At 33.5% G+C, this 16,831-nt stretch overlaps 1 protein-coding gene across 1 annotated transcript; it reads right to left on the bottom strand.

The window, feature by feature from the left end:
* Positions 1-1,045: 1,045 nt before the first annotated feature.
* Positions 1,046-16,120, bottom strand: Ptpmeg2 (Protein tyrosine phosphatase Meg2). The gene is made up of 10 exons (XM_083094769.1): positions 15,658-16,120; positions 11,363-11,596; positions 11,191-11,280; positions 10,925-11,065; positions 6,299-6,562; positions 5,775-6,181; positions 5,441-5,680; positions 4,976-5,126; positions 4,592-4,799; positions 1,046-4,471 (listed from the first exon to the last, which is right to left on the bottom strand). The coding sequence occupies exons 1-10, from the start codon at positions 15,688-15,690 to the stop codon at positions 4,242-4,244; spliced, it is 1,998 nt and encodes a 665-aa protein (XP_082950895.1). The 5' UTR covers positions 15,691-16,120; the 3' UTR covers positions 1,046-4,241.
* Between the last annotated feature and the right edge of the window lie 711 nt (positions 16,121-16,831).

Below are 16,831 nucleotides of genomic sequence, written 5' to 3'. Positions count from 1 at the left end.
GAGTAATAAGATATCCACATATTTAATAATCTTATTGAGCTAGAAATATAATTACAATTGTTAAATAAAACATCAAAGTTTTGTACCATTTATATTTGCAATATATTAAATAATTATTAATTAGATACACAATCATGTGCGATATAGTAATTTAAGGTCATATCATTTCTATATACATTTTTTTTTCTTGTCTTCTTTCTCTTTACTTCTTCCATTTTCGTAATATTTTAACAATTTTTTCATCATTGAGTCTTAATTATGACACGGGTTTGCACAAGATGCATCAGATATACACATAAAACATTAGTTTCCTCTATTATAGCTTTTCTCGCTTTGTGTATCATTTGTCTCACAATCTCGCATTAATTATACAAAAATGGGCGATTATCGCGCGTACAACGTTGAATAATTAGTCAATATTTAATTCTGTCCATCGATATAGAGATGTGTAGCATCGGTGACGAAATCTTCAAGATCTACGAATACTTAGCGAATGCAAATAATCGAAATTAATCGCAAGACATAACAATATAACGTAAATTAACACGTAAAAAGTTGTTTGCAATCTAAAGCTTATTGAAAGAAAAAGTTTAGTAATTACAGTCCATTTTATGTATCTTTTATATATGTGTAATGTATACATGATTTCTGTGTTTTCTATATATATTCCTTTTCTCTGATAAAAATTTTAATTTAATAATTTTTCACATCAAGAGCTATACGTTTATATTATCATAATGTCAGTGCATTGATCATCACTTTGTATGTATTTAAAAGTTAAAAAAAATGAATGGTAAAATGTCTAAAATAACCGACACAATTATCGATTGGCAGAATAGATTTAGCGAAAAAAAAAAATTTAATCAGGCTCATAGTACTTTATTAAGTCGATTATTTTAAAACTATCTACTCTCAGTTTCAAAGCTCATTAGGTATATAATGTGACTCGAATGCGTTTACATATTCGATGCAATTATATACTCATTAATATCTCGGTAATTATTCTCTCCGCGAGTCTTATGAAAAACTTTGGTACCCGCTCCAATGACTTTTATTGACGAGTATTTAATTCACTATTAAATGTTACAATGTATAAGATGCAAAAAAGGCGCGCTATAAAAAATAACTACAAAATCGCAGTTTACATTTAAACTTAATCAAGACAATCTAAATCGCCAAATTAGGTGTTCATTTCTTCGCAGTACAAAAAAAAAACAGAATCGCTAAATACAGAATACTATCGTTAAAAGCGAGAGATTTTGTGAGAAACTCATGATAACATGTGCGTATATATACATCACATGGAACGTCGACAAGCCAATCGATATAATAAATAGCTAGACAATAGAAAAATAGATAATACAATAGATAAAATACATAAACGTAATAACGTAGTAAACGATAATTAATATCGATAACATGCCCTTTATAGGTAACCTAAGGGTAGGAGGAACATATATATAATATATATATTTATATATACGTGCATAAGTGTAATTCATACATACATACATATTTTGTGTGCATATATGTATGTGTATATATAAATATATATATATATAAAGTTCAAATTTCGATAACTTATTTAAACGTGACTAAGTTTTTCTTTTCTTTTTTTTGCGATACAACAGCGCATACATCTCGTATAAAATTCGAAGACATTTCTTTAACAGCTGGCTAGTTATCATTCTGCTAAAGTAAAATACTCTGCGAAACAGTTTTTTACAGGATGTTGAAAAATTCGTTTTTAACAAACATTATAGCGAAAATCTTCATTCACTTTTTCGCAATAATGTGTTAAAACGGGACTTTGGACACTCTTGCGTATGTATGAAATACTTTTTCCAGAAAAGCGTATTCCGCCATTACTTTATTACATATATCGTGTCCTAATTTAATGTTAATAAATTATTATATATCTCAGTTAGTGTATATATATATTATATATATATATATATATATATATATATATAAATTTATATAATATATTAATATATATCAAAGTATATATTAATATATATCATATAATATATATATATATATACACACACGAGCATGTGGCCGTATCGTGATTACACCGCAAAAAATTCAACTATTCAGCATGATTAAAAATAGAAATTAGCGTAGTTGGCAATGGCAGTACTTGGAAGAATAGAGATACGAATTCTCGGATACTTCTATCGACTATCACAATGCTTCACGATACTAATACCATAATAATAACCCTCGATAAAATTTGTAATCCACAAGACACCGAATGACCAGTGTGTGCAGGAAACGATTCACTTCACACATATCGCAGTTTCCTTGCACCAGGTTTCGTATACATTCAATGGATAAACGATTCGAGTACTTATTGAATACAAGACAGATCGGACATAGAGTGTTTTAACATATATCCAAGATTACATGTACACAAGTTCTTAGCAGATATAGTAACAAAATCGAAAAGCGTAAGACAACAATCGAAATATCGAAAGCAGCATTATTCAAAGTTCTTATTACATCTTACTGCTTATTTTACTAGAATAAATATCGTATAGAACCAAAGATACACATCTCACAATACCCTGAAAATGAGACATTTTTACAGTCTAAAGATATATATTACTTGTTTCACAATTACGTATAAAATCAATGATGTGTTTAAACATCGCAAAAGTTTCATCTACAATGTATAACGAGTCTATATCTTTTCCGTATTTAATTGTGATCTTTCTCATCATTATATTATAGTATCCGTTGAAGGTAAAATTTTTGCATAGTCATTGAGTGTTAATATCGAGATTATAATTTATATTTAGATATCTTAAATTGTCATTAAATGTTTGATGCTCGCAAGTATATACGATCTTTGATCGTTGTAATTTTATAATAAAACAGATATATGTGTTAATTATCAGATGAATTGGAAGTTTATTCGACTAACATAAAATCTTAACTTTAAAGCCTTGCATTCTTTAGGCTTTTCTTTTAGTCGCGTCGGAAACTGTTTAGTCTACAATATGATCCCTGATTAGTAATCCCTGTAAAACGGAATTTTTCCCGCGCGATTATATATATAACCAAAATTCTTTTTACATACATATTAAAATTTCGATTTTCTACACTTGCAAAGAGTTGTAGCAGATAATCTTTGGTTACCCAAAAACATCTATCAGTATGTTGTTTATTTTCTAGTGTAATCTATATTTCTGTAAGGCAGAAGCCGTATGTTATTATTAGTAATATCTCTAAATCTCGTAATTTTAAATAATTGTGGCTATATTTTGGCCACTGTTAAACCACATTTGTCATAATTTGTGAACTATATGTATGTATGTATATATATATATATATATATATATATATATATATATATATATATATTAATCACATTTATATTTTTCATATTTTAAAGTTCTATATCTCTGTTTCTTCATTTTTAGATCGAATTTAACTCTCTCAAATAAACTTATAATCTCGCAATGATATTACTATTTTAAACCAAAGTAATCAAGCGTGTCAAGCACTTTAATTCTGTATTGCACTTATATCAAGTGTATAAAGCTTTATTCAAAATATAAATAAGTATATAAGTATATGAATAAACTATAAACAATTATAAATTGAATTTATACGCAATTGTTATAGAAACACAAAAAATGAATAATGTAATGAGTAATGTAATGCACATTAAATTATAGGTTTATTAAAAATAGTTTATTAAATTAAGATACTAAATCTGGGTGACAATTATGGATATGCTTACTATGATTATGCTTCTAATTGTCCTATTAAAAATTCAATTTAATTTTGTAAATCCAAATAAATCTTGAAGGATTAATTATAACTTTATGTTACATAATAAAATTTACATTTGAGAGAGTCAAGATACGATACACAGAATTGTTTGCATGCCAGATTCTTATTTTACAAATAAAATACTTATTTTTGTGATTAGTGCATATTGACGCATCTTTGTATAGAATTATATAGCATTCATCAGAGCTCGATAAAAGAAATAGGAAGCTGAAGTTTCTTGCTCATTTATATCTGACTTTGAAACAAAAAAAATTACATCCAATTTTGTAAAAGTGTGAGATGTAACAACAAGAAATTGGATCATTACATTGATGGAAATAGCGAAAAATAACTTTCAGTCGTTTAAGATAGAAATAGGCTATTTTAAGGATACCATATATATACGCATACTTGGGAAGAACATCAATCCGGTATATAATAGCAGAACTGTTATTTTCTTAATCGGAATCCTCTTCAATTGATGGAGAGAGTACAGAGACATTTTGTACGCTAAGCAGTCCTTTAGAACACGCATATTCCACTAGTGCAACATGGCAAAAAAAGTACTGGTCTGGCATTTGAATACTATAGGCCCTCTGTGCTCTGATTTTCTCAACAGTTCCTCGTACATCCACAGTTCCAGTGTCCTCAAGTCGCGATATGCAAATGTCTAAGGTGCAAAATGTACCTGGAAATGTGTCAGTATTGAAGTATATCAAGCGTGTATTAAGATCTTTTTTTTCTTTTGTCCAGGAAGATACAATACATATATTCTGGATTACAATTTTGCAAGTATTTGTCTATCTACCTGTTCTTCCAATACCAGCACTGCAATGTACAACTATAGGTGGTCCTCGAGGATGTCCGGCCCATGTATCTCCTCTGCTAGCGAGTAATTTGCTCTGTTGCTGTCTTACTAAAGACAAGAACTGTAATAAAGCTGAAGCAGACTTAGGAACACCATAATCTGGCCATGCTGTGTACAGCATATGACAAACCTCTCTCGTTTCATCAGTCTAAAAGAAAATATATATGTATAAATATATATATGTATAAACATATATGTATAATGTATAAATATATATGTACAAACATACATATATATATATATATATATATATATATATATATATAAATAAATATAACAAAATATAATAATTAAAAGAATAAAATTATACATGTATATATGTACCTTTGTGTTTGTAATAAGAAGCATGGATATTGTGTAATCTCGATTTTTATCAACTTCAAGAGTGGTTATTGTAAAGCCACCCACTTGTACATCATAACCCGGTTCTGGATTCCAGTACTGTGTACACTTTGTACGCCCTCTCTCTACCACTCTGAAAAAGGACAAAAAATAATAAAACTATATAAAACTACAAAGTTTATATAAAGTTTTTATAATAAAATATATATAGGGTGTTTGACCCGCTTATTGATCGCTCTTTTTTAATTAATATCTCAAAATTTTATATAATTGTTTGCAAAGTGGTATAAGACTTTCTAGTTCAGTTTAATGAAATCTATTTGCATATTTGTGAAACACTTTACGTCAAACCCCCTGTATAATAAAATATATATAGTCAAAACTTTATATTTATGCGAGATGTCAAGTTCATTATTATACTGAAAATGTACAAGTAAAACAATATACCTTGTAGTCATGACAATGACCAGTGTTTGTTGTTCCCAAACCATCCTCCAGAAATCACCGCAAGTTTTCGGGAGAGGACCCTGAGTACTAATAAACGCATTCTTTTGTTTGTAACCATCGACGAAATTTGCGTTTATGTAATCGGATGTTGCATCCCCGTCCACTTGCGAAAGGCAGACTCTGCTATGATCATAGCAAAGCACGTCGGTATAACGATTCTTTGATTGGTTAGATTTTAGCCTAGAATAAACAATACAATAGTATTAATTCAGAGGAAGAAGAGAGGGGAGGAGGAACATTTTCGCACAAATACAAAAATATTACTATTACGCACTTTGCATTATTAAATGAACCATCCGGTGGTCTCTGCCTAATTTCCGCATATTCCGCTATGAGGCCAGCACGTCCTCGTGCTTTTAGATCTGCTACAAGTTGTTCCATAGTGAAACTCTGAAATCCAGAAGGCTCGCCATGAAGGCTATCATCGTCGCTAAAACCGGAACTAGCCGAGGACGGAGCCTGAACCGGAGATGGTGCCTCATCGGTTCCCGACCAAACTATCTCACTATTTGCGGTGGTGATTTCGATGTCGGCAATATTCGACACACCATTTTTCATCTGTTTGTTTTTATCAATTATAGGACTAGCCGGAGTACTGTGCGTTGCAGTTTCACTGAGATTTTGATGAACCATATCTTCCTTTGTTGTGGGCGACGTGGGTGTATCTACTCTTGGGGCGACCTGAAAGCATATAATTTCATTCAAAATTATTTATTGAAATAAATTTAGAAGAGCTCGTCATATATCGATACGAAATAAATGACGTACAGCTAGTTTAAAATTGTATCAAATACTGACCTCACAAAGTTCACCCCCGCCTCGGTTAGTCATGGATTTAAGACAATGAAGCAGCCATGCTTCATGCTGTATCTCCAACGTGCCGCCTAAACGATGTGGTAATGATTCTCGTGGGATATGCAATGTCAATTGAGGAATGGATACTGTAAAGACTCGGTCCCTCAATTTTTCGCGAACGAATAATCGGAGGATCTTGAAGGGCGCTTTGAACCACAACGGTGCCGTTACGATCAAGACCTTTTTTAGTTTTGCTGGATAACCACCCTAAAATAATAATGTGAGCATAATATAAATAACATGCTGTTTTTGTGTATAAACAAACTTGATATTTTACACATTTTTTTATCTTATAATAAATATTAGTCTATTGTAATCGTAATAACATTAATTTATAATTAAGAGAGTTTGATTTTCCCCATATAATAACACATGAAAAGTAATAAACAGATCATACTCCAATAAATTTAAAATTATCTAATTTTAATTTTAATTTAATGTAATTTGATTTTTTAAATTTACAATAACTTATTCAGGACATTAAAAATGATTATTATAAATTGGAATATTCGTCAATTTTTAACAATGATAGAAATACTAGCGAATAATATTTCAAATCACAATTATCCTGAAATAATTTCTAAAAACGCACTTGTGCGCTTGACCTTTCAAAGACATAGCAATAATAGAACAGCGTATATTATACATTATTAAATCAGCTGCTAACTATAGACCAACTGTGAATATTTCTTCGACGCTGACGAAATGTTTTATGTGAAAAACGCACGTAAAATCAGACGCTTCAATCAGATTATCAGATTATTATTAGAAAAATTGGAGCGCTCTGAAAAAAGATATTTGCCTCTTTCTCATCGTGATTTCTTACGTTAGTCGCAGCAAATTGCCTATTAACGATAAATACAACGAAATGAACAAACGCGCGTTTTTTCGATTACTTGGTAACACACACAAGATACAGGAAGAGCCGAATAATTTAACCCCCGTGTACGGCACAGAGGGCGGATGTACTGTAACGTGTCGACGACGTCAGCAATTCACTACCCCACCACCACCGTAGCAGACGTAACAGTGGCTACGTATACAACAAACGTCATCGAGGTAAGCGAGAGCGTAACGAGGACAAGGCACACTGACGTTGATCTTATTCCGAGAAGAAATCTCAGTTCCGCAAGCGAGACGCGTATAAATTTAGGATCGCGCGAGCGCGCAAACGTCTCGAATTAGCCGAGACGGACGTCGTATATTGCGCGGGTCGCTCCACCACTTTTTCCACCGAGTCGAGCTACGCAAAACATAATCAGACATAATCCGCCGGGCCAGATGTGCTGGTCGGCCGATCGATCGATCGACTGACAGTCGAAATTTACCGTGAGCAGCTGTCTTGGAAAGCGACAGGGGAGATCGCAGGTCGCATATCAATAGTCGCAAGGCATCAAGAGGCAGCAAATCGTCTTCGAGGGTTGACGTCTTTCCTCTGGCGGCGATGATCGGGGCATGCAACGATTACCCAAGCACCGGGGCTCGAAATCACTGCCGGCACTCGGTCAGTTAATCGATAGCGCGAGATTAGTATAACACCGTCGAGGCGCTCACTTTGACAGTTCGTAATCTTCGTTCTTCGTCGATGAGGAGGCGAAGAGAGTTGACGGCGACGTCGTGGTCGTCGTGGTCGTCGTCGTCGTGGAAAAACGCTGGTCTCGCACGCGAACAAGGACGCGATCGAACGAACGGGAAGGGGAGGAGAATCGGGTCGCTCGTACCGTATCCGACGAGATGCCGCAAGGGGGTCACGATGATTACTGACCGCCAGCGTCGCGACGTTATCCCGAGCGAGGGGACGCATGCGCCGTCGTCCGTTCTACACGCGACCCCTTCTTTTCGCCACCGACATCCCTTACGCGAAATCCTTTTTTTATCGCCAGCAGCGGAGGTGCAGCAACCGATGACGTATTGCCTACCAGTGTCTCTCAATCGCGGCTTCGAGCCAACCGAAGCATCAATCTTGATGAAAAATTTATGCAGCACTTTGTATAATTGATCAGTTAACATTGATGCTAGCTATAAACATTTCTACAGAGATTGAATCTTGAAATCTCATGTAATTATTCGATAATTAATGCGTGTGATTGCTATTAGAAGAAGATATCCAAGTGACAAGAGTCTAACTTTTATATGATACGCACATTGAATTTTGATAAATTCATGAATGAAATTCTTTCTTCTACTCTTTTTCTCCTATCTTATCTCTTTCTTATCTTTTGGCTCCTTTTAATGCGATACTAGTTTTTTTCTTATTGAATATATTTTTCGATTTATAAGAATTTGCGAATTCGCTTATATTATTCTATTTATATTATCGCACTGCGCTATCAAATTCAACCGTTATTTACGCGATCTATAAATGCGTAGGAAATGCGTGAAGCAATTTGTTGAAAGTTTCGCGATGTACAAATACGTGCAAATGTCACTGCGTAATGAAACCTTTATAAAAATCGTTATTAAGCAAATCCCTTGGAGAAGTACGGTTCATTGCGCGATTAGAATCCGATTAAATTGCATGGCGCGTGAAGGTCTTTCATACCTTCGCACTCTTTTGATAATGGACGACAATAATAGCTCTTCTCAGAGGAAAAAAATGAGACTTGTCTCGCGTAACCGCCCCCACGAGTTATTTAATTAATGATTAATAATAAATTATATTTAACGATGACGTTAATGATATATGTACGTACTCATACTTTATGACGTCACTAGAAAAGGAAGTTTCTAGGAAACCTTTGAAAGTCACCCTATATGCTATATGCTACTTTGATGCGCTTCGTTGCGTAATTGCAAATCCACTTTTCGCGAAGCATGAACACCCTTAAGCCTTGCTGTTCTTTGAGCTGCACATCCTCATATGCTAAAAGCCGATTCAGACTTTGCCGCTTGTCAAGAAGTGGCAGTCTCGGAAAAACGAAGCGATATGATGAGCATCTACCTACATAATTTTAAATAAAAAATTTTTTTTGAAGAAATCTTATACATCAGAAAAAATAGGAATCCTCATTCTCTTTATACATAAAAAACGATAAATTATTTAACATTGAAATAAGAAAATAATATACGAACTGTGTAAAAATCGGAGTAAGAAGAAAAGAATGTCACGATTTATTCAAATAATGACGGCATTAAAGTGACACTGCGTATTCGGAGAGATCAAGAGAGAATCAGATACATCACGTATGACACCATTTTTTACGTAAGTAGGCTGACCGCATCAAAGCATTAACGCGAGACTATTTCGACCGACCGACGATGACTAATTGGGTTAACTTCAGCGATGGTAATAACTGTAATGCCCCTCAGTCGGACGAAATTGCATATAATGTTGAATGTTAACCGGACCACGCATTTTAGAACATGTTAAAGGCACTTCATGCTCACGTAATTCGCATAATTATTACACTCCTCTATCCGGAGAAATTTTTCAGGAGAGCGTACTGTCTATTTCATTCATTATACTACACTATTTATACTTGCGAAATTTTAGACCGTAAATAGAACGATCATTTTGCAAATTTGTAATTATCATATTTGTATTTATTTAATACGAAAACGTATATATATCTTCACAATCATATCAATACTTTTCATATACATTCGTGATCAAATATATATTTTCTATCAATAATATAAATTATTTTTTATTACAACACTTACAATTTTTTTATATATGTTAATCTACGCAAAATAAAGTTATTCAACGATGTTTACTAATTTGCAAAATGGTATATCTAAGCCAATCTTCTATTACTTTTTTCCGCTTGAAATTTAAATAGCGCAGTGACTTTCATTCATGCATCGAACGATATTGTACACGATTAAACATTTTTGTCGCGGTAGGGATGAGAGAAATGAGACCGTACATTACTATACATAATGAATATTCGTTGCAAGACTTACTCTCTTCTCACTCTCAAATATAATTTTTTTCTCGCTTTCTAATTCCGCTTGACAACGCTTCGCTTCGCTTGGACGAACGCTAGTTGTTATGCCGCTTAATTGTGTCGCATCGAAAAGTATTACGCATATTTCGAGAGAAAACAGTGCGTAAATCGATGTGTAATATACGGAGAAAATATCGATGATATTTTACTATTCCAATAATTCAATAAAATCTGACGTGTCTAAGAAGAAAATACGAGATTCTATACAATACTCACGCGTAGCTATTTTGCAACAGGAAGCAATCGAGAAATGTTTGACGTTATATTATATCGTCGGTGAGAATAAGCGGAAATAAGCTTCGCGCTTCTTGATTATTTAGGTAAGTCACATATAGTTGATTGTTTATACATTCTCGCTACTTAGATTTCTATTCGCGCCTTTTCTCAAGCTTCACTTTTAGATTGCTTCACACATTCGTAATATATTCATTCTTTTTTGCCATCATTATTTTTTTTTAATATGTTGCTTTTGCGCATATGTTGATTATAATTTTTATTATTTTTAATAAATACGAAAGCTATAGAGCTAAGTCATTAAACAACTTTGAGGCTTATTTCATGCAAATATTATGACCCCTTGATATCTCGATATCAATAGCAAAAAATGTATTCGACTTACCTTCAAAAGTGTTAAAATTTTCTGGGATAAGTCATAGTCAAAATTCTGATACTTGCTGTCAGACATATCATAAATAAAAATTAGACCATGCTTCTGCGTTTCTGCACTTTCTAGAGCAGCATCTAATTGATAAACAACACCCTGAAAAAAAATAACAAGTTCGTTAGTTTACTTTATCCTAAATTTTATAAAATTATGTTATTGGAAAAAAAATAGAAAATCACATATATATATAATAAAAAATATAGACATCATAAAATACTTACTTGTAGAGTTGTTTGATGTGTAGTGTTTTGTGGAAGATGTAAATGTGCGGTAAAAATAGCTATCGCTGCACCTGTTGCATCTCTAGATGGCTGAAATAATTTATATAATAATTCGTTATAAATCATATGACAACGAACAAGACACATGCGTCAAATGTTTTTCCTGTCTTACCAAAACGGTAAATTTTTCTGTGCGTAGTTCACTGAGTAAAGGTTCCTGAGTAGGATGCAAGATTGCCAATCCCTCTCTTCTTCTAATAGCTTCGTGCTGCTCATACAGAGCTAAAGCTCGTTGAACTTCAAACTTTCGTGCCGCTAAAAATTTTAACGCTGTGCTCCAGGACACTGGCCCAGCTCGTCTCCCAGCTCTGCACTTATTCACAGCTTCTATAAATTCCTTTGTAGCCTGAAAAAAGATTATGATATGTACATGTGAATATTTATATTTGAAAGTTTTTTATATATGTGACAGATAAATTTTAATTTATATATAATACAGAAAAAGAAAGAGAGATTAATACGTCTTTATATTATTATAGATCAAATATTTTGCATATTTTTGTATTTCTTCATAATTATTATAAAAATTAGAATGTTTATATAAATGGATATAAATATTAGTAATTAACGTAAAAAAAGATTTCTTTATATAACATCATAGATATATTCTTCCGATATTTTTTTAAAAGGCACGTTTCTATTTTTTTTATCTTTCATCTTTATTATTCGTCGCATTTCGTCTTTGTTGTTACTGTCGCAAAAGTGAACTGAATGTAATTATTCCATGAATAAATTATCACTTGTTGCTGAAACACCAGCATGATGGATAATGTAATGTCCATTGGGTAACAAAATCCCTGTCATAATCACTCGGCATCTTACATACATCGTTGCACAATGTCAACCTTGAAAACGACGCTTTGCGTTAGCGGCGCGCGCGAGCAGGAAACGGCGAATTATAATCTTTATCAGAGCGACCCGATCGATGCGACCCGAATGCAACGTGCGTGCATATCTCGATTATTCGTTGGCTCATCGATTCGTCACACATAGTCTCCTAATAAATCGTAATAAAAAAAAAGAAAGAGAAAAATACTTCCGATCTATGAATTCCGAAACCGATATAATTTCGACTTCAAATTTCGATGATGTAAGCACGAAAATGATCTTTGCGTCTTTTTACAACGAAAACGCTATGTCTACCTGCAAAACTATGATCGAACTCGTATCGAAGTTATGTTCGTTTTTATAGCCACATGATCGATCCTTTCAATCGAAGAAGATACGTAACGAAATTAAAAACTGTCGAGACGATAAGACGGGACGAGACGATGTAATTGTCGGTACCGTCGTAACGTGTGGCGACATATCATTTTTACATTATTAAAACGTGCAATGACCGTGGACGATGGTGAGCGTATATATACGTATGTATGTATACTACCGATACAACTTCCGGTGTCCGGCTACCTCCCCATCGGTCATTTCCGCTATATACCAGCCGGCGGGGATCAGCCGGTACGTTAAGTGGTATAGGTCGGCCTATGTATTAAAGAAAGAGAAAGAAAAAGAGAAAGAGAGAGAGAGAGAGCCGAGGAATTTAATATACTATAAACTCTGATATACACATTTCTGCAGCTCGATTTTTTTATGCGTTCATTTACCGCATAACGAGGAATGAATAAATGACGTTTATTTCACTATGATTATTTCTTTCTTCTTATATATATTATATATTATATATTATATATATTATATATATATATTATATATTATATATATTATATATATTATATATATTATATATTATATATATATTATATATATTATATATTATATATATATATATTATATATATTATATATTATATATATTATATATATATTATATATATTATATATTATATATATTATATATATATTATATATATTATATATTATATATATTATATATTATATATATTATATATATTATATATTATATATTATATATATTATATATTATATATATTATATATATTATATACAGGGTGTTCCCGGGTTAAATGGCCAAACTTAAAATATAAAATTGGGACTTCAAAACAAGCAAAAATTTCCTCTGGAAGTTTACTCGCAAACGCTTCGTTCAAGAGATATCGACTTGTTAAGTTATAGAACCACAGGAATGAATAATATCGAAATAATCTAGGTTTATCTTTTTTATTGCTTTTTTTATTGCTTTACAGTAACCAAAATTTATAATTATTAAATATACCATATCAGCATATTCACTATTAGAATATGTACGAGGCATATTGTACTACTTTACTCCACGAAAGTATTCAATGAACTAACAATTACTTGGTACACTGCGCGAAATCGATTCTGTTTGTAAAAAACAGAAGCCTATGAATGACCTTCAATCTTCAAAACAAAGACAGAACAGAAATATTTCGGTATTATTCATTCCTATGGTTCTGTAACTTAACAAGTCGATATCTCTTGAACGAAGCGTTTGCGAGTAAACTTCCAGAGGAAATTTTTGCTTGTTTTGAGGTCCCAAATTTATATTTTAAGTTTGGCCATTTAACCCGGGAACACCCTGTATAATACAGTAAACAAAAAAGTTGACGATGAAATCTACTTTCGATTAAATTTGCAATTGTAGCGTAATCATAAAATTTGCAATTATATCGTAATCAAATAAGATAACAAAGAAGAAAATAATTTATATATTATATTATATATTATATTATATATTTATATAATATATATAAGATTATATATAATACAAATAAATAAATAAATAAATTTTAAATTGATGGTTTAAATACATATTAATAAAGAGACTAGACTCCTCTCTCCTTCCTTATTCAACATATTTCAAGATGCGTTAAGAGAAATTCGCCGTTTCGAAAATAAATTACACACAAATTAACGTTAAATGTGATTAAGCGAGCTTTCCGACATGAATGACTATAGCAATGAAGAAAGAGTTCGGAATCCGTAATCAGCGTTAATTAATCAAGGCTACCGCCGTAATCGATCCTTAACGCGAAATGAGACTACTATTATTAAAACGCGATGATTATTTATCTCCGTCGTGAGAGGGCTCGTTCGCTAAAAGTGTATGAAGCTTTATATCTGACAGAAATTTAATATCACGGCTCGATAGACGAGAAAATCTCGTTTTCGGAGAAACTTCGTTGTAACTGCAAATCGAGTTTACCGAGAGTTTGTTACACAGAATTATCCGCGTATTGATGCAACGCCACTCCGTCATCAGTTAAATAGACTCAATTGATTTCAATAGCAAACGTATAAAATTCGCATTCCATATTCATTTTTATCTACATATTAAAAATAAATTTAATAAATTTATCGACTATATAAATGTGTGTGTGTGTGTGTATTATAGATTCTCTACACGAGAAAGAGAGAGAGAGAATATTTACTATTGATTTAAAGTCAGTTTCAGCTGGAGCAATTTTGTAAATTATAAATTGAATATTTGTTTGATTACGAAATAATAATTTTTGCATCGTTCATTATACGCAATTTCTCTGGTGATCAATAATAAAAATGTTCTCAACTTTCCCATGAGAAAACAAAATCAATGATCGAGTTCTTCGCCAAATCGTGATACCTATAAATATAAATTTTAATAGGAAACGATAAGAAATCTCGTTGTAAAGTCAATTACCGCGCGATTTAATATTATTTGGATATTTTAACCGCATTCTGCGCGTAGAAACGACTCACTGGGGTATTACACCGATGTGAATTTTTAAGCGGCGGAAGTAGACGCGAATAAAGCACCGTCGGCTATCATCGACTCGCGTCGACGCTACGTTCGATAGCGGTTTAAAATAGTCGAAATTTCCCAATCGGGACGCGTGGGCGTCTCCCCCGAAAAAAACCGGTTACCGGAAACATGAGCCATTATTAACACCGTGTTGCGTTAAGACGTTCCAATTTCCGGCGAGCGATCCGGTAATCGTAGTTAATTTGTCAAGCGTTTTCTCGTTCCAATGATCGAAATGACGGAAGAGACGATGATTGATGTGTGGCGTGTTTACAATCGTTATCGCGCTGTCTTAAAATGTCCGCGAGATAACAACGGGGGGCAAATCATGTTTACATTCTTTCGCGCGAACGCGCCGATTCGACTTCAGGAATTTGATTCGAAAGCCGATAAACCAAGATTGCAATCGATAATATATATCCCGGGATCGATCTCTCCGACGCTAGACGAAAGAAAGGGATCGCCGCTGAGGGTCAGGTCGTCCATTGTCACGGATAAACACAGAGATCAATTTCGCGAGACACGGGGATCCGAGTGTCTTCCCCGGGAAGTTGCCGCGCGGTTCGCGACGTCCGGAGTCGCTTCTTCGAATTCCAGAGTCTCGAGACCCGGGACGAGATAACAGCCGATACGGGCCAGCATTTATCGGTTTGACAGTTCGTGCGTTTGACAGAAATTACTCACTTGCTCCTGCTCGACGGTTAACGTGGCTGCCATTTTGGCTCAATACACTGACATGTACGAGGTGGTATCGCGACAAGGCACGGCGCAGCGCAGAGCGCGTACTTGTATCAGTTCCAGACCCGGCGCCGCGTACGTTCGTCCGCGAAAGCGTGCATCTTGTCGTCCACCAGTTGCGCGACGCACTACTACTAATCGTTACAGAGCACCACCTTCGATGTCGGCGACGATGACAACGGCAGCGGGAAGCGATAAACAATCCTGGCACGCGTCCATCATCCTATCGTCCCGCGCGCGCACTCACACGCACTCGCCGCAATTGTGACACGCTTCGCTCGGTAGGCCTAGCCTAAAGTCCCTCTCCCCGAGCGCCACCATCTTGAAAGCACGTGCGCGCGCACACGAGACAGTGCGCTGTCCCTCGGCGCGTATGCGCGCTCTCTTTTAATTAATAATTGACATATAGACAATAGCCCTTGTCTTTCTCTATTTACATAGTAATTCTAGCGAGAAATTTTTTTTAGTAAAAATGGAATATTATGCAAGAATTATTTTGTATGAAAAATCGTTACGTTCGATAAAGAACGAAGAAACGGCAGAGAATATTTAATAAAATTCTTAAGGTGAAATATATCGATCATATAAAATATCATATGATCAATATATATTATATAATATTAAATATTAAATGCATTAAAAAGTTACATTCAATGTTATTGTTACACGATGTTATGTCCACGATAATTTAGCAGATACTAATGCCAGTATTTTCCTCCGCTGTCAATGGAACACTGACATTATACATATATATATCGTTCGTTTGATATATCAATTTGACTGATATGTTGCGAAATTGAATTCCATTGTTCAACAGTCAATGTAATTATCCATTATCGTACCATTTTCGAATAAAGATGTTTATTAAAGATATTAATTAAATCTGTTAAATTATTTTTCCTAACATATAAACAAAATGCAATTTCATTCCTCAATAACATGAGAGATATTGACAATGAAAAACTTCCGTTTGATGTATTATCATAAATTTTTACTTTCTCTTTCATGTATTTTTTTTCTCTCTCTGTAAGGATAAAGATTAATTTTTCATTAATATACATTTCACAACTTTAGCATTATAAATTTGACAGGTTTTTAATAAAGATGCGATTAGGTGTTT

This window comes from Camponotus vicinus, unplaced genomic scaffold (assembly GCF_025532165.1).
Source record: "Camponotus vicinus isolate PSW18456_S1 unplaced genomic scaffold, iyCamVici1.0 SCAF_1, whole genome shotgun sequence".
NCBI classification, from domain to species: domain Eukaryota; kingdom Metazoa; phylum Arthropoda; class Insecta; order Hymenoptera; family Formicidae; genus Camponotus; species Camponotus vicinus.
Note: the sequence above shows the minus strand (reverse complement) of the source record. Positions and strands in the feature narration are given on the sequence as shown.

What these genes read in the sequence shown, in the direction of transcription:
- Ptpmeg2 (XM_083094769.1), bottom strand. Translation starts at nt 15,690, where the DNA reads ATGGCAGCCACGTTAACCGTCGAGCAGGAGCAA. An exon ending in AAATTTTAACACTTTTGAAG is followed by an intron (nt 6,563 to 10,924) that starts GTAAGTCGAATA and finishes TTATTATTTTAG; the next exon opens with GGTGGTTATCCAGCAAAACT. An exon ending in TTCTTATTACAAACACAAAG is followed by an intron (nt 4,800 to 4,975) that starts GTACATATATAC and finishes ATTTTCTTTTAG; the next exon opens with ACTGATGAAACGAGAGAGGT.